At 43.2% G+C, this 22,682-nt stretch overlaps 1 protein-coding gene across 2 annotated transcripts in view; it reads left to right on the top strand.

Moving 5' to 3' along the window:
* The window catches only part of TMEM98 (transmembrane protein 98), a 35,794-nt gene extending 13,320 nt beyond the window's left edge, over positions 1 to 22,474 (top strand). For both annotated transcript variants that reach the window (XM_018571245.1, XM_018571244.1), the window contains exons 2-8: positions 7,895 to 8,073; positions 10,066 to 10,197; positions 12,087 to 12,120; positions 14,589 to 14,704; positions 16,817 to 16,876; positions 17,898 to 18,129; positions 22,464 to 22,474. In XM_018571245.1, coding sequence (XP_018426747.1) covers positions 7,943 to 8,073; positions 10,066 to 10,197; positions 12,087 to 12,120; positions 14,589 to 14,704; positions 16,817 to 16,876; positions 17,898 to 18,105 — 681 coding nt within the window. In that variant the 5' untranslated portion in view covers positions 7,895 to 7,942 and the 3' untranslated portion in view covers positions 18,106 to 18,129; positions 22,464 to 22,474. The remainder of the gene's footprint in view (positions 1 to 7,894; positions 8,074 to 10,065; positions 10,198 to 12,086; positions 12,121 to 14,588; positions 14,705 to 16,816; positions 16,877 to 17,897; positions 18,130 to 22,463) is intronic.
* The last annotated feature ends 208 nt before the right edge of the window (positions 22,475 to 22,682 follow it).

The following is a 22,682-nucleotide window of genomic DNA, read 5'->3' as shown; positions in this document are numbered from 1 at the left end:
ATCATGTGTAATGATATCACAGCTCTGGGTATTTCTCACCACCCAAAGCAGTGGCCTTGTGTGCATGTTGCTGAATTACAATTGAGCTGGTTGTGCGTTCAACTTCTCTGGTGACCACCTTTTCAGCTTTATTTCATAAAGTTGCAGAAACCAGCAACCAACTGGCTTTCAGATAAGTTAACCTTTCACATTGGTTGCTATGGGTTATTGCAGTGTAGTGTTACTGCAATCTAGATGATGTCCTGTGGGTCAAGGCAATGGACCCTTGGAAGGAAAGTTTAACCAGATTGGACTATCCTTAAGGAGACCAAGGGGGAGACACTGATGGTAGTAATACCCAGAAATACTAATCATGTGGTATGTAATGATATCACAGCTCTGGTTTTAGGCGCCGCCCACCATCTGTGGCAGTGGCGCTGTGTGTATGCTGCTGACGTAAAAAATAAAATGGTTTTTATGTGGTTGTGAGTTCTAATCCACCTTTTCAGATTTATTGACTAAAATTGTAAAAACTGCAGAAACCAATAGCAACCAATTGGCTTTCCGACTAGGTAGCCTTCTATATGGATTGCTATGGGTTATTGCACTGTGGAAGCAGCAGTCAATATGGTGTCCTGTGGTTCAAGGCAATGGACACTTAAAAGTAGAGTTTAATCAGAAGGGAAGAGCCTTTAGGAGGCTAAGTGGGACCCTGGTCTAGGTCTGATGGCAGCAATGTAACACAATGTTTGACCATTAATCCACTAATTATATGGCAAGCATTGGTATCACAGCTCTGGTTTTAGCCCCCAGCCCTGTATCTGAGGTGGTGGTGTTGTGTATGTGCTGCTAACCTCAAAGATAACATGATTGTGAGTTCAAATCCCCATACAACCATTGTTTCAGATTTACTTGTATAAACTGCGGAAACCAATGGAACCCCATTGGCTTTAGACTAGGTAGCGTTTCATATTGATTGCTTTGGGTTATTGCACTGTGCAGGTAGAGGGCATCTTTTATTTCAAGGCAATGGACCCTTGAAAGTAGAGTTTAACCAGAAGGAATAGTTTTTTGGAGGCTGTTTGATCATTAATCCACAATTCGTATGATGTATAATGATATCACAGCTCTGGTTTGAGCCCCACCCCCCATCTGAGGTAGTGGTGTTGTGTGAATGCTGCTGACCACAAAAATAAAATGGTTGTGAGTTCAAATCCCTCGGGGACCACATTTTCAGATTTATTTATTAACCAATTGGCTTTCAGACTAGGTAGCCTATCATATTGGTGGCTCTGGGTTATTGGACCTTGCAGGCAGTTGAGATGATGTCCTTTGGTTCAAGGCAATAAACTCTTGAAAGTAACTGAGCCAAGTGGGAGGCTATCCTAGGTCTAACGGCAGCGATTAAATACAATGGGTGACCATTAAACCACTAATTTCTGGTAGGCAAGGATATCAAAGCTCTGGTTTTGGCCCGCCCACCAACTGAGCCAGTGGCGATGGGTGTATGCTACTGACCATAAACATAAAATGGTTGAGAGTTTAAATCCCCAGGTGACCACCCTTTCAGATTTATTTATTAAAGTTGTATAAATTGCAGAAACCAGTAGCAACCAATTGGCCTTCAGACTACGTAGCCTTTCATATTGGTGGCTCTGGGTTATTGAACTTTGCAGGCGATTGAGATGGCGTCCTTTGGTCCATGGCAATGGACTCTTGAAAGTAACTGTTTTTTTTTTTTAACCAGCTGGAGATAGTCATTGAGGCCAAGATTAATTTAACCATTAATCCGCCAACAATATGGTATGTCATGATATCACAGTTCTGGTTTTGGCCCCGCCCACCATCTGAGGCAGTGGTCTTGTGTGTAGGATGGCAATCTCACTAATAGAATGGTTGTGAGTTCAAATCCTCAGATGGCCACCTATTCAGATTTATTTATGAAAGTTACATGAAGTGCAGAAACCGATAGCAACCAATCAGCTTTCATACCGGGTATGGTTCATATTGGTTGTTATGGGGTACTGCACTTTACAATTTGTATTACCTTACTTGATCACCTCAGTTGAATTTGAGTTGCAATGCCACTGCTGACAGACTCAAGCACCCAGGGCTGTGGCTCAGTCACATGAAGGGTGACGATTGTGGAATGTGAAGGCCAAGTGTTCAATTCCCAAGGTAGAGCAAACTACCTAATAGCTGTTTGGGGTGAAACAGCAACAAAGTGCTTGGTGGAATGTGAAGAGGTGTGCCTGGTCACAAAAACCTGGTGAGAGGTTAAGGAGGAGACCTTCTCACCAAAGAACTATGGGGTTGGCACCGTGTGAATGAACCCTCAGTGACATACACTCAAGCCATGAAGGGGCATCTCTTGTAGCAATAACTTGGTGAAGCATTAAAGAATGAATGGACCTGCTCCTCAACGATCTGTGAGGTTGGCACCATGTGAATGAAACCTCAGTGAAGTGTAAACTCCAGCCATATGACCTGGCTGTCCAGGGAGATGTGAATGAAATGCCAAAGATAGGTGCACCTTACCATGGCAAGGGGATATAGGGTGACCTGGCAAGTTGGAAGAGGTCAAGTTGCCTCGCAGAAAAACAAGCACCAGTTAGACTCTTGAAAGTAGAGTTTAATCAGAAGGCAAAGAGCCTTTAGGAGGCCAAGTGGGATCCTGTTCTAGGTCTTATGGCAGCAATGTAACACCATGAATCCACTAATTATATGGCAAGCATTGATATCACAGCTCTGGTTTTAACTCCCAGCCCTGTATCTGAGGTGGTGGTGTTGTGTATGTGCTGCTAACCCCAATGATAATATGATTATGAGTTCAAATCCCCATATGATCATTGTTTCAGATTTATTTATTAAAGTTGTATAAACTGCGGAAACCAATGGAACCCTATCGGCTTTAGACTAGGTAGCGCTTCATATTGATTGCTTTGGGTTATTGCACTGTGCAGGTAGAGGGCATCTTTTATTTCAAGGCAATGGACTCTTGAAAGTAGAGTTTAACCAGAAGGAATAGTTTTTTGGAGGCTGTTTGACCATTAATCCACAATTTGATGGTGTATAATGATATCACCAGCTCTGGTTTGGGCCCCACCCCCCATCTGAGGTAGTGGCATTGTGTGTATGCTGCTGACCACAAAAATAAAATGGTTGTGAGTTCAAATCCCCCGGGGACCACATTTTCAGATTTATTTATTAACCAATTGGCTTTCAGACTAGGTAGCCTATCATATTGGTGGCTCTGGGTTTTTGAACCTTGCAGGTAGTTGAGATGGTGTCCTTTGGTTCAATGTAATGGACTCTTGAAAGTAACTGAGTCAAGTGGGAGGCTATCCTAGGTCTAATGGCAGCGATTAAATACAATGGGTGACCATTAAACCACTAATTGTCTGGTAGGCAATGATATCAAAGCTCTGGTTTTGGCCCCGCCCACCAACTGAGCCAGTGGCGTGGGGTGTATGCTACTGACCATAAACATAAAATGGTTGAGAGTTTAAATCCCCAGGTGACCACCCTTTCAGATTTATTTATTAAAGTTGTATAAATTGCAGAAACCAGTAGCAACCAATTGGTTTTCAGACTAGGTAGCCTATCATATTGGTGGCTCTGGGTTATTGAACTTTGCAGGCGATTGAGAAGCGTCCTTTGGTCCATGGCAATGGACTCTTGAAAGTAACTGTTTGTTGTTGTTTTTTTTTTAACAGCTGGGGATGGTCATTGAGGCCAAGATTCATTTAACCATTAATCCGCCAATCATATGGTATGTCAAGATATTACAGCTCTGGTTTTGGCTCCGCCCACCATCTGAGGCAGTGGTCTTGTGTGTAGGATGGCGATCTCATTAATAGAATGGTTGTGAGTTCGAATCCTCAGATGGCCACCTATTCAGATTTATTTATGAAAGTTACATAAAGTGCAGAAACCGATAGCAACCAATCAGCTTTCCTACCGGGTATGGTTCATATTGGTTGCTACGGGGTACTGCACTTTATAATTTGTATTACCTTACTTGATCACCTCAGTTGAATTTGAGTTGTATTACCACTGCTCACAGACTCAAACACCCAGGGCTGTGGCTCAGTCACATGAAGGGTGATGATTGTGGAATCTGAAGGCCAAGTGTTCGATTCCCAAGGTAGAGCAAACTACCTAATGGCTGTTTGGAGTGAAACACCAACATTGTGCTTGGCAAAATGTGAAGGGGCGTCCCTGGTCACAAAAACCTGGTGAGAGGTTAAGGAGCAGACCCTCTCACCAAAGACCTATGAGGTTGGCACCATGTGAATGAAACCTCAGTGACATACACTCAAGCTATGAATGGACATCTCTTGTCACAAAAACCTGGTGAGGGGTTAAATAAAGAGTGGACCTGCTCCTCAAAGAACTGTGAGGTTGGCACGATGTGAATGAAACCTCAGTGAAGTAAACTCCAGCATATGAACTGGGTGCCCAGGGAGACATGTGAATGAAATGCCAAAGATAGGTGCACCTTGCCATGGCAAGGGGGAATAGGGTGACCTGGCAAGTTGGAAGAGGCAAAGTGCCTCACAGAAAAACAAACATGTCTAAAATTAAGGAAATGTTATGGATACCTTGCCCAGTTCTTTCTGTCAACTCCACCATCCTCAGTGCACAGCTTTCCTTGGACAGGATCATTCAGCTACTTCACCAAGGATGGTGATCAGCACCATCACTTCAAGTTTCCCAAGGAAGGTGGTCCTCACCACCACACGTTCAAGCTCTGAGGACTTCCACTGGGTCTTCACACAACTTTGCACCCATCACACAACCCAGTGATCTTGGTCCTGCTTCAAGTGACCAACTTTGCACTCACTGGTGGGAATCGAACCCACAAGCCCCTGATTAAGGCTCCAGGCGCCTTCCACGCTGCACCACAGAACCGCAAGACAACAGAATGAGTTGCTCATGTTCCTATATCATGGAGATTGGCCCATTGAACACTAAAACAAACATGTTACCACAGAAGAGATTCAATCCGGGAAAGCCAAGGCCTGCAGCATTCTAAAGCAGCAATCAAACCACATGCACCACAAGGCCTGCACATGTGCAAACCTTCTCAGTAAAAGTATATACTAAAGACAGCTTTGGAGGTGGGACTATAAAAAGTGTACAGGGGCTCATAAATCACAGAATTTACCTCTCTACATGCAGATTTGAACACACCCCCTAGAGCGTACAAGATGAGCACTCTACCCACTGAGCTACTTCCACAGCACGCAGAATGCAAATCACTGTGCACACTTCACTATTCTTCAGAAGTTCATCAATGGCCAGGTAGAAATATTTACATGGGTGCTGAAAGCAAAGAGAACCTGCCTTGATTTGGCCAACCAATATGCTGAGTTGCCATCACTTCCCTGACAGAAAGCCATTGGCACAAGGGCCTAGCACAGGCCACATAGCACAGAGCCATGGTGCAGCTGGGAAGGATTCCAACAAAATTGTCAGGATCCACCCCAGCTCCCTAAGTGACAGCAGGCTCCGCCTCTTGAAGTCAGCTGTTACCTTATTTTCCCCAGTCTGTCCTTCCAATGAGCACTGTAAGTAGGGTCGCCACCTTTTCTTCAAGCAAAACCCGAACACACTCGAGCGACGGCAGGCATTTTTTGGGGAGAACGAGTCCTTGCTTATGTAAATAGTGCCCCCCATTCATATGTACATATATCAGTTGAGACTATTTTCCGTGGGGGGGCCAGTAGTCCCTATCTTAATTTTGGTTGCCCCGTCTACCTGACATCTTGTGTCCGGGTTTCTGCTGCCATGAAAACTGGACACAGCATTCAAAACCCGAACTGTCCGGGTGAATCCTGGACAGGTGGCAACCCTACTCCCAGAGGCCCACACCTGTCCTAGGGTGACAACGTTCACTCGCCGTACTTTAGCTGTGAGGTAGCTGTATTGTAACTCTTGGACAGGAAGTGTTTTAGAACTACCCACAATGCAGCAGATCATTATACTGGACATACAATACACAAGTAAAGGGAGGTGCTGAATGTAGCAACCAGATGTAACTAACTGCTCTTGTACAGGTGTATGGGAGCACAGCATGTAGCAATTTGTTTGTAACCCATAAAAACTAATCAGCTTCCATTGACATTCTGCATGGCAAAGTTAAAATTAAACAAAGGTTCTGATTGGTTGATGAGAGCAACAACAAATTCTGGTAGTACACTTTCAAAATGCTATCTCCTGTGAACTCTGTCTCCTCTAACCATTTGGCTTTATAAGGACTTCTCCCATTATCTATCAGCGATCCATATCCGGCACCTTACTTCCATCTCTTCTTAGGTCCTCTAACAAGGATACTTGTACATACTTAGGCCTAAAGTTGCCCATACATGGGTCTGGTATTGAAAAGGAAAGGCCATTGTAGACCTAATTTGCAAATAAATGGCTCAGGTATGGGTTGTGCCTGACTTTCCTGCTCGATAGGTAGCTACTGGGATTATGTTCAAGGCTGGATGGAAGATCTAATCATGAAGTAAGGCAGGTGCCAGTGCTACTATCACACAAGATTTGGTTTGTATCAAAGACCATTCTAACATCTGACGCTCCCTATGGCACTCATCCTATAAAGCAATGCCGGTGACTCTTGATATTTTGTAAGGCTCCTGCTCTGTTCTTGTTGGGTGCCATAGACATTACAACCTCATTGTACAATATCCTTTAGATCAGTGGTTCTCAGCCTGTATGACCTCAGGACCCACATTTGTCCTTGGTCATTAGGTCGGAACCCAAGTTGCCCCACACTGGAACGCACGGCATTGCAGTACCGCATGTTCCGGTGCAAGCGATCAAACTGTGGGCGGGAAGTGCGTTTGGGGTGCCATTCAAATAAATTGCAACACACCTCCTGCACTTCCCACACCAGAAGGAACAGTAGGTGCAATTGCGTGGTAGATTGTAATAAAACACTGACAGACACACACAACCACAGACACAATCTCACACACTCAAGAGACATTCTCACAAACATACACACGCCCATAACATTTTTAGGGGTTCAGTGTGGGCTGCTGTGCTATGAGGAAGCTCCATCCATATGTGCATTGCTTGTACAGCTTCCTTGCCCTCCCTGTAGGAGGTGCCAGGAGCCAGATTGTGATGTCACTCCGGTCACGAGGGAGCTGTAAGCAATGCATGTATGGATGGAGCTCCCTTGCAGCCATATCTCCAGCCCTCCCCACCTAAAGCTGACACTCGGCGCCAGGCAGCATATTTTGAATGGCTGCTTGGCACAGAAACTGGCAGTGCTGCAGTATGGGGAGGCTGAGAAGCCTCTCACCGAGTGCAGTGGAAGGCTTTAGATTTACCAACAGCCATGTAGTGTGAGGCCTTGTCTGGTTTCATATAAGTTAAACAGATTGCTTGGATGGGCACTCTGGTATGCCATAGGATTGGGGCAGACAACCTCGGGACTCCTGTTTTTGGAACTACCAGTCCTACGAGGCATTGCAAGACTGACAGCCCCAGGCACGACTCCCAGAGGCAGATGATTTGTAGTTTTACCACAGCTGGAGTGCCAAGGTTGCCTACCCCTGCAACAGAATAAAAATGATTTGCATATCCAGTTCAATTATGTTATCATGTACAGATGAAATAAGGAAAAGGGGACTTTCTGTTCACATGATTTCATAATTGGAGCAAATCTCACACATTTTATTGTGTCTACATTCGCAATTCATTAAAAATTAATTGGGGGGGGGGGTTAAACAAAACTTACCCTTCTCTTCTGGAAATTTCAAGGTGGTCCTGCTCCACTTGCTTTTCTACATCTTGGGTTAATGGCTGCTAATAGTAAGAATACAAAAATCCTTTTGCATTCCAATAGAAAATGAATCCTAACAACAATTAATCCATTCTATGTGTGCTTATATTTCAGATGATTTCATCTCACTTCATGTGACAGGCCTGCTGACCCAGTAAAGAAATGGAGACTGTGGTCATTGTGGCCATTGGTGTCCTAGCCACCATCTTCCTGGCTTCCTTTTTGGCCCTGATTGTGGTATGCAGACAACGGTATTGCCGGACCAAGAATCTTCTGACACACTACAACAACAAGTACGAATAGGTTCTAGGTGTGAACAGTTGTCATGTCACATTAATAAAAGGATTTTTGATTCCGGCTAAGATGCCTCTTGAAATGGACCCATATGGCTCCTTGACAATACTTTACATAGTATAATTGATAGACAGTTGCCTCACGTCTACCGGCATGATATTAGGCAGTCTCAGATGGCTGGTGGCTATCTCAGTTGCCATGCTTCAGGAACTGGGACACTTGCCTCTAAAGTCCTGTAATATTCCATCACTCAAGTACGTTACATGTGCTGAGCAATGATGAGCTAGGGCTTGGTGTGAACCCAGAAAGCCTAAGTTTGACCAAACCCACTAAAAGCTGTGACCAACACACACTACTTCTTGTCCAATCACTTGTGGCAGGTGCATTCCCCACCCCACAGCTAGATGTCACAAAGAGGCGGGGAATGCCCCTGCAGGATCTGGGCCAGGATGGGGGTTGTTGGTGAGTTTTGAGCAGGCTTGGCCGAACAATATACTGAAGGTGTTCATGGTTATATAACAATCACCGGCCTGCATACATGTCAGGACAAGAAATCAATCAGAATGAATATGACTAGTCTTGAAGGAGATTGTCAACCGCCTGATTTGTTTTTTTGCTTCTCCAGAACAATATGGGCATCAGAGGTATATACCGTGCCCACAGAGCAATAGATATGCATGCTCAGAGGAGAAATTATTATTATGCAGTCAAATTATTTGTTATCTTACAATAGCTGTCTAATGTCTATGGCCACCAGGAAAAGGAAACCTCAACTTTTCAAGGCAAACTACAGTGGATTTTCAGTGAGGACATTTTTGAGTTTATATTGTAGTATTAAATTTATATTATTTAATATGATTTCTATATTCAAACCAGATGCATACATTTGTTATGGTATTAAATACATTTGTAGAATGGCTACTAGAGAGATCTGTCATAGATCAGTGCAATTCAATATCTTAACAGTTATTGAAATAAGAATGTTTTTAATGAGTTGGCCAATTCATAGACTTGTATTGGGAGAAGGAGCAATAAAAGCACATAAAAGCTCTACCACAGTGTAGCAAAGAAGAAATCAGAACTCACATATGTAATGAGCAAATAGGGCTGCTCCCATGCACATATATAATTACAAAATAACTAACTTAACCTTTTCTTATGCTGCATGTTCCAAGCTTTTAAGAAATGTTTAACTGTGTAATTACAACCTGCAGTACAGTTTTCAAGCGTGCACACCCTCATTGAGTGCTATGCTATGTTAGAGAGGTCAAAGTGGTCTGGGAAAGTGGTTACGTGGTTTTAAAAGTAAAAAAGAAAAACTGTTCTTTAAAAAACTTAAGATCTTCCAGCTTAAAAAAAAAGAACTCAAAGGACTTTCGATCTTTGGAAGGGAGCATAGTGTTGTATATGACACACCATGATTGTCCTCCTGAGTTCCTTTGCCTTTAGAATTTGTCTCCTGGTAGGTTTGCCCCAGCTATGAAATCATCAGTATGTGTAAACAAATATGAATATAAATTCTTCAAAATGCATATATATATATATACTGTATGTAAATAATTCTAATAGATATGACAAATACACAAATACATATAAATTCATTCACATTAATTTGTATTCACTGTTCTGTCCCAACCACCGATTTATGTATTTGAACATACCTCCTGAGACTGTACGGATAGTATGACAACCTACAGAGCTGATGGTATCCACAGGCAGGGTCCAAATCATCAAGAAGACTCAGAGTAGAATCCACTGTGGTTTATTCAGGCTTGACAATACAAAGGATGTGATTCCTTGCCATTCTTAGAGGTGGAAAGACATTTTTTATCTGGAAGCCTTGTAACACAATGTATAGAACCCTCTTCCCTCAGTGAGGGAGAAGACAAAATTAAGTTGTAGAAGAAAGGCTGGGAATGTCTACTAGATCTCAGCACAGAGAATGACTGTATGTTCTACTAAATCTTTAAAATGCTCAATTTTTTTAAAAGGCCAACGGTGGATCTAATTGGAGCAATGGAAACCCAATCAGAGCCATCAGAGCTTGAACTGGATGATGTTGTCATCACGAACCCCCATATTGAAGCAATTCTGGAAGACGAAGACTGGATTGAAGATGCCTCGTAAGTTTACAGTATGAACTTGTATTTATTGAGGAACTTTTCCTAAAAATCTGCCAATTATTTTATTGCATTCTATAAATCTGTTTATACTAAAATGGTGTAAGGCTCGCTCGAATACCAGAAGTCAGGGACTATAGCTGGCCAGTGTTGCTTCACCTATAGTAGCCCCCCCTGTTCCCTTAAGGTAAGCTGGCCTATCACATTTGGATGTCCCCAGGGCTTACTACACAATGCTACAGTCTCTGGTAAAGTGGTTTAAGGTACTGAGTAAGGATATCGAAAAACTACCTAGAGTCTTTAGGAGAATCAGATGTGGACTGTTGCGTAGCAGAAGAGTAACTGGTAGTGAAGTCTAGAGGCAAGTGATGCTCAGGCAGCAGATGATAAATATAATCCAAAGTCAAGTAGAGGTCAGGACCAGTAGCAGGCAGTAAGTGTAATCCAGCGATGAGCCAAAGGTCAGGACAGGCAGAAGAGACAGTGTATAATGTAAATGGCAACTTTCATTAAGAAGTTAGCACTTTGCCCCCATTAGCCTCATAATTTTGATAGGCATCCTCACTGACACCATTGGTTTTGGAGAAGGATGTAAGACCAAGCGCTGAAGCTGGTTCTCCAGGTCTGGGGGCTCCCATGGTGCTCTAAAAGGTAATTTACGAGCTGTAAAGACTAAGCTGGCTGTCTGCACTAACCTTCCAATGAAATACATGGGCAGTTATAAGTCTGGCATCAACACATACTTTATCTTCCTTTCCCCTGTCACTCTGTTGGGAGTGGTACTTCTGAGTATGGGGGAAGATGTGATTTTCCCAGTTAGATTGATGCAGGAGAGTCCTTAGCCCTGTTTGAGCTCCAAGTCATTGATTGTATAGGGTTTCTTCTCTTCACTTCCAGTCCCTAAACAGAGCAGCTGGAGAGCAAAGGAAATGGAAATGTAAGCAGTTAGAGGGACCACCATTACATAGAACTTGTTACTTTACACACAGGTTCACTTTACATTTTGTAGAAAATAGTAGATGGCTTTGTTAGGAAGGATTATGGATGCTAGAATGAAGGGCAATGTAGAGCACGACAGAAAACATCAATTATATGAAATATTTATTATCAATATAATTTTTGAAATGTCATCATTTGCATTAGACTGATTGACAAATACTGTACCATTATCCATAAACAAGGGAACTTTTAAACCAGGGGTGTCAAACTCAATTTAATCATCGGCCGCATCAACATTATGGTTGCCCTCAAAGGTATCTGTAAGACTATATAAATTTATCTAATCTTTATCATAATTGCCTCTGCATTCGATTATCACTGGTTTTAGTAATAACTTAATACCTAGATCTGAAAGTAGAAGTCTAGGAAATGGCCTGGAGTGCCGGATTCGGCCCCTGGGCCTTGAGTTTGACACATATGCTTTAAAGGGTCAATCCACCAAAACTAGAATTTTGATAATGAGTGGGCACTGGTGCACAGTATTACCCACTGACTACTTGGGGTCTCGGAGACTCCACTTTCCCATTGTCGGCATTGGATTTCTGTGTAGCCAACTTAGGCCGTGGCCGAGGTTGCATGCCTCCCAGAGGCAACACACAACCAGCTGCATTTAATGTTGCTGATTATCAGTAAGCCAGTACCAGACTACTACCCTGCCTGCCAGTGCCATCCAGCCCAGTCCTCATTGTTGTTGTCCCACTATAGTTTTTTTTTCCGTGCACTGCTTACCTATGGAGTCAGTTTAAAAGCAACATTATGAAAATAAGGAATTTTTCTGATGTCTTATGTATTTGTCTATATTTTGGACAGGTATTATTTTTTTTTATAAACAAGTAAACTATGTTTTCAACAAAAAGGATTTAAATTAATATTTTTTTTTTTCCATTTTGTAGCGGTCTTGTTTCTCACTGCATTTCCATTCTAAAGGTAGGTATATTAATGACCTATTAAAGCTGAACTCCAGGCAGATTGTTTTGCATCTAGTGTAAATTTGACTTCATTTTAGCCCCCTGTAATGCCCACACAGTATTACCCAGGGGCAGCACCAATCAGGTTTTCTGCAGTGCACATGTGCTAACATGGAGCATGCTATGAGGGGGGAAGAGCACAAAGACTACCTCATCAGTCTGTTGCTACTCCTTCACTATCTAATACCAGGATAGGGCTGACCTAACTGTGTTGTTTATCAGATCATCAGGCTGACTGTGCTTTGTGATAGGGCTCTGTAAATCAAAGGATTGGATAGATAGAATGGCAAATCTTTTTGTTTGATAAAACAGTTTCCATAATATAGTGTATTTTTCTTGTGCCTGGAGTTGAGATTTTGAAAAATGTAATATTATATGATGGCTATTCTAGACAGGCCCAAAGCAGGTGGGAAAGGGTAGTCATGCATGGCACCCATCTGAATCTACAACTAAGCACATACACTACTATCCTTTGGTGTTGGACCCCTGGTGTAGCAGGCCTGACACTATTACTGCAGCCTTAGCATGCCTCTTGGTCTTGAAGTACTAGAGGTCCACCACAAGCTGGCTGTAATGCCTGTGCTCCAATTCTGTACTGCCACAAACCGGGGCCAATCAAACATGCCTGACACTGTCTCATAATATACTGTATAAGGCCATAGCCTCACACTGAAAAATTAGGGAACCCATTCAGTCAATGTTCTTTACATATACATGAAGCAATACAGTTCTGGGCTGCACTTCTTGCAGTGTTCAAACCAACGTAGCTAGATGGTTCTCGTAGTGACAGCAACAATTGGCATTGTACAGAACCACAGTAAAGGATAAAGAGTCACCAGCACTCAACTGGAGATTAAAGTTGTACATTTTAAATTTGTGTGATGTCAAATAAAGCCAGCATTTCAGGGACATGCGGGGTCTCTGCCTCTAGGAGACCATAATGAGCACCACATGGTCCACCACGACGTTCTGAAGCCAGAAAAGTAATTTGCTCCTCCCTGTGAGACTCCTATATTCAATTGTTACTTCGGCACTCTCCAGGAAGAGGCAGGTCTCTGAATAGCCATAATACATGACGTGTTAGAGCAAGATAAATAGACACACACACACTCGCATACATAGGTTGAACTGGATGGACCCTGGTCTTTATTCAACCCTACATACTACGTTACAATGCTGGTCTCAAGGTATCTGGTTACTGTTAACATGAATGCATTATGAGCTAAATAATTAATATTGTTTGGATTTTGCTCATTTATCCATATGTCCCTTTACTATGTATTGTGTGTTGGGTAATTTCCATTGTGAGCAAGCATTTAAAAGCCTCATGCTGATCCTGGAATAGATTGCTTTAGCTGGTAACAATCTGCTCTCCAGAGGATTTCCCCACATGTACCCACAAACCTCCCCCTCTAGAGCATACCCCAGCATTATTTTTGTCTTCTATCATGTCTCTGTAGCAAGAAACAACTTGATTACCCTCTGTGACATCATCGCCATTCTAGTGTAAGTCTTGCAGGTGCAGTTGCTGGTAACTTATTTGCTAATGGGATAGGCACGCCTCAAGAATTACATCTCCCAAAACCCAAGACCCTTGGGAATCAAGGCAGCAGCATATATTTGCTTCAGAAATCAGTGAATGCATGTGAAATGGGATTGAGAAGGAAGGGGATAAGTGGAATTCTATAGTTTAACAGTGCTAACAACCCTGGTTGAGTGTTCGGTACAGAAAAGGCAGGTGTCGTCATGCCTCCAATATTACATCTCCTAAGAACCACTTCCCTACAACAGAGAATGTGGGTAGACTCATTACTCGTTGAAATAAATCGATAAATGCAGTTGGAGTGGGATAAAGAGGGATGGGTATGGGTGGAGTTCTGTAGTCTAGCAGGCAGGGCAGAAAACCTTGGTTGAGATACAAAATAGGCATGTGTTGTCATGCCTCCAGAATTACATCTCCCAAGAGCCATTTCTTTACAACACAATGTGTGGGCAGACTCTTTGGAGTCATGGGAGTAGAATTTTTGTTTTACTTAGAGGTCAATGAGTGCATGTAGAGTGGGATAGAGAGGAGTTCTTAGGACAGCAGGCAGGGCTGACAACCCTGGTTGAGGTTTCAGTGCAAGTTTAAAAGCACACTATTGTCAGCCTAAATAGGTTAGGAGCACACCGAATTGTTGGCAGGCCAACTGGTATTTTTTGTACTTGCAGCAACTAATTGTTTATTTCCATTCCTGGGTCTATACATGGGTAGATCGGTCTGCAGCCCAGTATAGGTCTTCTCATCTATGTAATAGATTCTATTATTCTAATAGATAGGTCCTATCAGAACCTCACGCATTCTGCCTCTTTATGATGGTTCCCTACACCCTAAATGACCATCTACCACCACACATTTACATTATTTTTCATACTATTTGTTTGCAGATCTGCCACATGCTGACAGAAAAACTGGTTGCTATGACAATGGGATCTGGAGCTAAAATGAAATCTCCATCCTGCCTCAGCGAAATCATTATTGTTGCCAAGAGGATCAGCCCACGGTGAGAAGTCTCTCCTAACATTTGATGTATGAGAAATAACATAGGTTATGCAAGTTGACTCTTTAGGACTGGCTAAACATACAATGTAAGCCCCCATTCACATTTGAAGCATTTTTTTTAAAGCTTCGGGCATTTTTGTTTTGGCCAATGGAAAGAAGTATCATCTTTGACATCATCGTCCTTGTTTCTGCTTCCTGGTTTTGTTGTGTTTTGTGCTCAGATCTCCCAATACGGGAAAACGTCACCCCCTCATTTCTTTCCAGGCCCTCTGCCACTTGTCAAGGTTCTTGGGCATTACTGTGGGTGACAGAAGTTCTTGTGGGCACTCATTAGGCGGATGGAAGTATCCACATGCAACATGGAAACTCCTTCACCCTCCATTTTGTTTACAGACCTAAGGTTCCTAGGAGGCAGAGACTGCACATTGGGCTAAAAAACATGTAAAAACTGTGCTAGAACACTTGTGTCCTGTGTTTTGAGGCTCTCCCATTAAAGACTATGGGGCCAAAAATGCACGATTCTGCCCAATATGATATCATGTACTCTTTTGTGCGCAAAGGGGCAGAGCATCCAAGGCATTGCTGTCTCGTTAACTTCCTGTTTGCACTTTCTGAAGTACTTTCCTTATCTTTTCCAGTGGAGAATTTAAGAGGGAGCCAGTTGTACCATGAACAGCTGGGCTCTGGACCAACACCCATAGCTAGTGAACAATTCCATACCTTTGACCCTTTCGCTGTCAATGACGTATCCCATACATCACAGTTAAAACAAACTCATGGCTTGCTTTTTATTTAGAGCAGCAGGTTTCTCGCGGTTTAGTAAAAGTTATCACTTTTGCAAGACCCGCAAGGTGGCATCACCCAACCCTCCCTCACCACCAGTGGTCCCTGGGCTCTCCCGCTTATCCTGGGAGCACTGTCAGAATGGCAACTACCAGGGCATAGATGAACAGCTATTCCCCACAGTCCTCTGCAGAGTGTAAACCCAGAAGCACCCAGCCGCATTCAGAGTCAGTCAAGTAAAAAAAGTGTTACAAAATACAAATATAAAAAAAAATGTAAAAAGAAAAATGCAAGAGCCCCCAGCCCCATACATTCAATGCAAACTAGCGTAGATGATGAACACATATGTAAAACAAATATATAATCCCTATAATTAGAGCTGACATGTGACACTGAAGCTGTCACGTCAGTTCTATTGATTAGGAACTGAGCAATCACATACCTCTAATCTGAGTTCCCGATCTCCTCCCTGCAGTCACTGTGACAGTCACTGCTCCCCACAGATATTTCCCCCTTCCTTTCTGTTCCACCAGAGCTGACTATATGAAAGGACGTGAGACGGGGCGGGCACACCTGGCTCTGGAGAGGCAGAGCCAGCTATGAATCAGGCAGCGGGGTGGATCCCAACAATATCAGGGATCTGTCCCAAATGCAGCGCGGCTCTGCACTGTCACCATATAGTGCAGCAATAGTCTGCTATATGCTGAGTTTTGGGCCACAGGAGGACATTAGTATATGTTCCCCCGTGACTCTAAAATGGCACAAAAAAGTTGCACCACAGTTCTCTTTAAACTGCAGCACATAGATGTGACCCAGCCACATTACAAAGAATGGGATTTCTACTGGACATGTATTCTCATACAGCAAAATGCAAGTTTTTCTGTATCAAAATGGACAAGTGCGAGTAGGTCCTGTTAGTTTTCTTTACAAAGCATCCACATCCTTAGTAGAAAAGCTTAAACCCTGTCTAGCATGTCCCCTGCTGAGTCAGAGTTAGAGCACTCAAAATCGAAGTTGCTGTTGCAGAGCTATAGAATGTAATAATAGGTGGAATGTCAAGGATTGACTAATCCTATTTGTTGGAACAATTTGATGATTGATGGAGTTGGTTGATCTTAGTGGATGGTGGAACGTATTGATTACATTGAACCTTCCTAGTCGTGTAATCTTATCGGTGGGAAAGATGTGATGATTAGGTGGAACCTTAAGAGTTGAAAGGCATAATTATTAATGACTTTAATATAATAAATAATATATGAGAGGATGAAAGAATTACTATCCACACTTTCTGCCAGTTAAAATGACTAATGCCTAATTTGTTATTATTTAGAGTTGATGATGTGGTCCGTTCCATGTACCCTCCTCTAGACCCAAAGCTGCTTGATGCAAGGTATGTACGACAGCAGGCCAATTTGAATTCCCTGAAGATGAAATTCTTACATATTTCTAAATGTTAATAATTCAGTTGGTCAGAGAAAAACATTAGCTCCAATTATAGATTTATTCCAAAACATTTAAAGTGGATATTCAAAAATCATTTAAGCTAACCTGTCACCCTTTTATTACCCAAGACTGAAAGCCCTGCTTAAGGGTTCAACTTTGAGGCTAATGTTCTGCCCTCTGAATTGCTACCATTCAGTGAGAGTCTCAGTAGCCAAAGAGGCAATATAATTTTATAGTGGGACAACAGGTGATCAGGCTGGACACCGACATCTGGGAAGATCTTTGGGAACATACTATTATTTCATAGTGGGACAAAAGGTGGTCAGGCTGGACACCGTCTGGGAAGACTTTTGGGAACCTACTATAATTTCATAGTGGGTAACAGGTGGTCAGGCTGGACACCGAGGTCCAGGAAAATCCTTTGGGAACCTACTATCATTTTATAGTGGGACAACAGGTGGTCAGGCTGGACAGCGACATCTAGGTAGACCTTTGGGTACCTACTATCATTCCATAGTGGGACAACAGGTGATCAGGCTGGGCACCGAAGTCTGGGAAGACCTTTGGGAACCTACTATCATTTTATAGTGGGACAACAGGTGGTCAGGCTGGACTCCGACGTCTGGAAAGACCTTTTGGAGCCTGTATGTTCATGTAATATTTAGCCCCATCTCCTCCCTGTAGCAAAACAATAGGGAATAGCGAACAAATTCCCAACTTGGACAGTTGACTATCATATCAAGAATATAACTGCTAACGTATGATTTCCTAAACCTGCAATTTTAACCAACAGTTCATGTCAAACGGCTATCCACAAAGGTAGCAAAATCATATTGCGGAGACATTGACTACGCCCAAGTCCAGCTGCTGGTGGGGCTTGTACACAGGAGGGGGCAGGGTTAATGGGACAGTCCTATGGCCAGGACCCATGGAAGTGCAGTATGTCATATTTAATTTTCTGTTTGCAGAACCACTGCTCTTCTCTTGTCCGTCAGCCATCTTGTGTTGGTGACCAAAAATGCATGCCACCTGACGGTTGGGTTGGACTGGATTGACCAATCAATGTCAGCAGCAGAGGAGCACATGCAAGTTCTTCGAGAAGCCGCTATGGCCACGGAACCAGAAAGAATCATCCCAGGAACGGAGAACTTTCTGCAAGAGCAGTCTACAATATGACATATTACTTTCGTGCTGACATCAGTTTGAGATTTGAGATTTATCAAAATGTTTAAATTTTTTTTACTCACTGTAATTTTGTTTACCTGTTGGATGTTTAGCAAATCTTTCTGGTCGGTGTCTACTCTTCCAAAGAGTAGCCATTTTGTTGTAGCCTAGGGATTACATTTCTCAAATCCAATCACCGGGGAATATTGATTATGCTTAAAATACAACTTAAGGAAAAACTTTCTTCTTTTAGATTTGTATAGAGAGGGGAAGGTTGTACAACCTCTGTGAGGTTTCTAATGTTATATTCATCCCCATTAAAATTACCCTTTACTTCCCATTCCAATGGCACAGCAGGAAAATAGAAAGTCTTACAGACAAAAACAAAAACATTAGAAGTTCTGCCTCTCTCTGTGTAAGTGGTAACACTTCTCTGACCCCACTTATGTTGTGTCACCCATTCGGCCTCATTCACACTGCTAAGAGCTGGCCCGTACAAACCCAACCAGCGTGCATGGCCGTATCGGGCCACTCTTGGGAAGGACAGGTGCTGCATGTGATTGTATGCAGCAGCCTGTTCTCTATTGGAGTATGCGGCTGTACCCTGCCGTACGCTCACCCGAACTGCACATCCATGCGGGTGTCCGTGCTCAGATGCAGACACGATCCATCCCTCTGTGTACGAACAATCGCACAGATGTGCAGCTCAGGTGAGCGCACGGCCACCTTCTCCCATAGAGAAGAACAGGCTGCTGCATACAATCACACACTGCACCTGTCCTTCCCGGGAGCGGCCTGATACGGTGGTACACGCCGCACCGATCTGTACGGGCTGGCTCTTAGCAGTGTGAATGAGGCATTCCTGTCCATGTTATGCAACAGTAAATTAAAGTGATATTAAAGTCATAGGTTTTAAAGCAGTTTTAAATCACTTACAACAGATGTTGAAAAGTTTTAGTCCTTTGCAAAATCAGCTGGCCCCTGAGCACTGACTGACTATGATATCCTGTTTTAGTGTGGATCTTTTCGCTTGCAGGGTCCTATGGGGCACCCTTATATGTGCTAGTAAGCTGTGTGTGTCTCCACAAACACACAGGGACCACAAGGCAAGCCCCTATAGTCTCTAAACTATTTAATAGACAGCTGCTGAAGACTGTGCTGTCCCTTGTGATCTTTTACTGGACCGGAAGTTTAGGTAAGTAGAGTTGAGAGCTGGAGCCAGATGTTTAGAAACATGATGCTTGGGCAAAAATTTAAGGAAATGCTTTATTTGCTAGATCTGGATTTGTTACTGAAAAAAAGTCAGAGTTTAAGACTACTTTAAAAGAACTATGGGGTCAGTGTTTTTCCCCATAGTTCTCCTTAGGGTAACGGGAGGACACAAACTAGCGTCCTCACGTTACCCTAAGCTCAGTATACCGCGAGCTACAGCTCGCGGTATACTGAGACGCCGCAGCGGATCCCGACTTAGATGACGGGATCCGCCCAGCTGCGTGAGTGACAGCTGGCTCTGCCTATCTAGAGGCCGAGCCAGCTGTACCCGCCCCCTCCCCTGTCCGTTCCGCCAGTCAGATCGGAGCGGGGAGAGGGGAATCCAGCCCCCCCCGTCACGGCAGAGAGCCATGACAGGATCGAGAGGTGAGCGAACCCGGTATGTGTTCGCTCACCTCCCGATCTACTGAGCCGACCTGTGACAGTCTCATTGTCACAGGTCGGCTAGAACTATGAGGTGAGTGAAAAGCACTCACCTCATACTTCTCCTTTAAGGGACAGCTCCCCAAAGGGGGACATACAAAAGGTTCTAAACCTTCTCCATTCTATCCAAAACTATAGTTTTAAATGGAGACCAATTCTAAGGTGAACTTATTGGGATGCAAAACAAATATCAGGAAGACTAGGCAGTTGACACCATACACCACTAGCACATACCACTTACAATATTATTCTCTTCCCCTCCACCACCTCAATAACTCCCTAACAGAATATGCTGACAATTTTGGGGATGGTCTTTGTTTAAATAAACATAGTTCCTTCCCTGCAATAATACCTGGGTCTGGTGACCCCGGACATTCCATTCTCTGAAGGGGGCAAATGTTCTCAACTACAAGAAAATACAAAGTTGGTCAGGTGCTCCAAGCAGCAGGACCAGGCAGCTCCCTGGCTGTACCACTTATCTTAAAAGACATCTAAAGTTGTTATATCGAAAACTCCAACTCCTCGAGATCTCCAACGACCTGACTTCCGGTTTAGTGAGAAGGTTTGGCCGAGAAGGCTCTACTGCACGTGCACCACCCGCGACATTTCCCTATACATATACTACACGATAATAAAGTATTAAAATGAATTAGGTTCACACTAATCCAGAATGTTCTTAATCTGATTTGCCCCACTCAATATGGCTGCAACATCCTCCACTAACCAACCACCAACTAACTGCTTTAAAGCCAAACTCCAGGTTAATAAAAATGGCGCTCAGCCGTTCTGGCTACTTTATCTCAGCTATTCTCCAGGGCTGTCACATAGTAATACCTTTTTGCTAAAAGCCCAGAGGACCAAGGGCATACACTGAGTGAAGGGCTCCTGAAGGCAGCACCTTACACTCACAAAAGGGCCCTGTGCATCATATGGCTAGCTGAAAGACGCCTGGGGAAGGAGGTGAGGGTGTGCAGTCTAATTAGAAAAGCAGCAAAGAGGAATAAGTCCACTTTTGGAAGTTGCTTCCCATAAGCGAGCAGATTTTGGGTTCCATTTTCATAAAAATAAGACAGAACCTTATTTGTCACGGTAGGCCACAACTTTAACTTTGTATTTGTTTTAATTTGTCCAGTTTTTATAAAACCCTTAACTTGTGGGTATATTTCTAAAAAAAACAGTTGCAGTTGATGAAATCTCATTGTAAATAATACAGTATATTAGTAACTACAGCACTTCAGTTTGGTTTAATAAATAAGGTAGAGCACTCTGCTTTCAAGTACTTTATGTGCTTTCCTTCGGATGTTGGTTTCTTGTTCATTTATATATATTTTATGTTACTTCCGTTCCCTTTTCTTGGTTTTACTTTGATGCTGCATCTTTGATGTTCACATTTCTTATTAGATGGAAGCCTTTCACAACTTTATATTGTACAGAATTATAATAAATTATGTATTTCAGGACCAGGCTGTTGAATTTACACTATATGCATACATCCATATAGTGGATAATTGCATGATGTGGGCCTTTTTTTTTAACTGACCTCACACCCAGCATGTTTTGTCACCCACACCATAATTTTGCCCAAATAAAGAACACTCTTTTAGGCCAGAAAGGGTCTGCACCAGCACAAGACTTTAACTATACTTCCAGTCATGTAGGAATGTAGGTTGCAAGCATAGTTGAAGGTGACAGAAGGGGGGGTGCATGCGATGCTGTTTGGAGGGCTGCAGGTGCATTGGATGCGGAGAGCCAGAGAGCTGCAGGCACAGTACATTCTAAAAGAAGTGGGGGTGTGCAGACCAGTGAGAGGTGAGATAAGGAAGGGGGTTCACAGGTGTGGTGTAGGAGGATTCTTTGGTTGGCTGATATTGCAAGGGGGGGGTTACCTGACATTGTATGGGTAGGGGGTTAGGTTGTGGCACAGGCTGGTAGAAGGCACAAATTTGGTGCTACACAAATGCTGTCAGTCAGCTAGGAATCCCGATAGGAGCACTCTCTCCCCACACAGAACCCACCCCTTTCTCTGCTCAAAGTGCCAAAGATTCTGAGAGGGGGGTTAGAATGCCTACTTGCTTATTTGCTGCTGTTTAAGCCATCTCCTCAACTTCCCTGCTCTCTGACTATAATGGGTAACATCCAAGCAAGTAGCCAAAGGATGTGTTGGATCTCCGAGTACTGGTAGGGGAAGAGCAAGGATCCATGGGAGGAGGGCGGAAAGCAAAAAGACAGGCACATCTGATTGGAGGGGGTGATTGATGATGGGGTTGCATTTTCTTACAAGCTGATTGACCAAGAGAGAGGAAGTGAGTAGAACAGTAAGAAGGAGAAAACCAACGTGGAGGCAGAATCCCACAATTGCAAAACAAAAAACTTTGACTAGGGCCTTTCCTCAATGGAAAAGCTGGAAAAAAAAACGGAGCTTTCATATTATTAAGAATAAAACATGAGGAAATGTACAGATATTAGAAAGATGTACTAAGTATTTGATTGGCCCTGACATACACTTAATCTTAGTTGAGGCTCCTAAACTCTAAAAATGGGCGATTCGTGTGTAACCCCCAAATGCAATGGTTGTGACCTCTTAATAGAATGTTTCTTAGGGAACCTGCTGGGGGTTCCATTGAGCATTAGGAAGCTGCCGCATGTTGGCAATCATCTGATCTAGGGATGTTCAGATACCAAGTACTGTACTCGGCACAAGTACAGATACTTTTACAGCTCTCAGACTACACTAGAGAAAAATTCAAAAGTTAGGAGGCAGCTGTCATTTGCAAGGCGCACACGGAGCTCCTGGGATTTGAACATCTCTGTTTTAATGTAGGATTTCTTTGTTCATAAATATATAATAGGGATGCACCCATACCAGTTTTTCCAGTACAAGTCCTGATACTTGT

This window comes from Nanorana parkeri, unplaced genomic scaffold, assembly GCF_000935625.1.
Source record: "Nanorana parkeri isolate BGI_ZX_2015 unplaced genomic scaffold, ASM93562v1 scaffold1709, whole genome shotgun sequence".
Classification (NCBI taxonomy): domain Eukaryota; kingdom Metazoa; phylum Chordata; class Amphibia; order Anura; family Dicroglossidae; genus Nanorana; species Nanorana parkeri.
The sequence above is the reverse complement of the archived record's forward strand: the minus strand, read 5'-3'. Positions and strand labels throughout refer to the sequence as shown.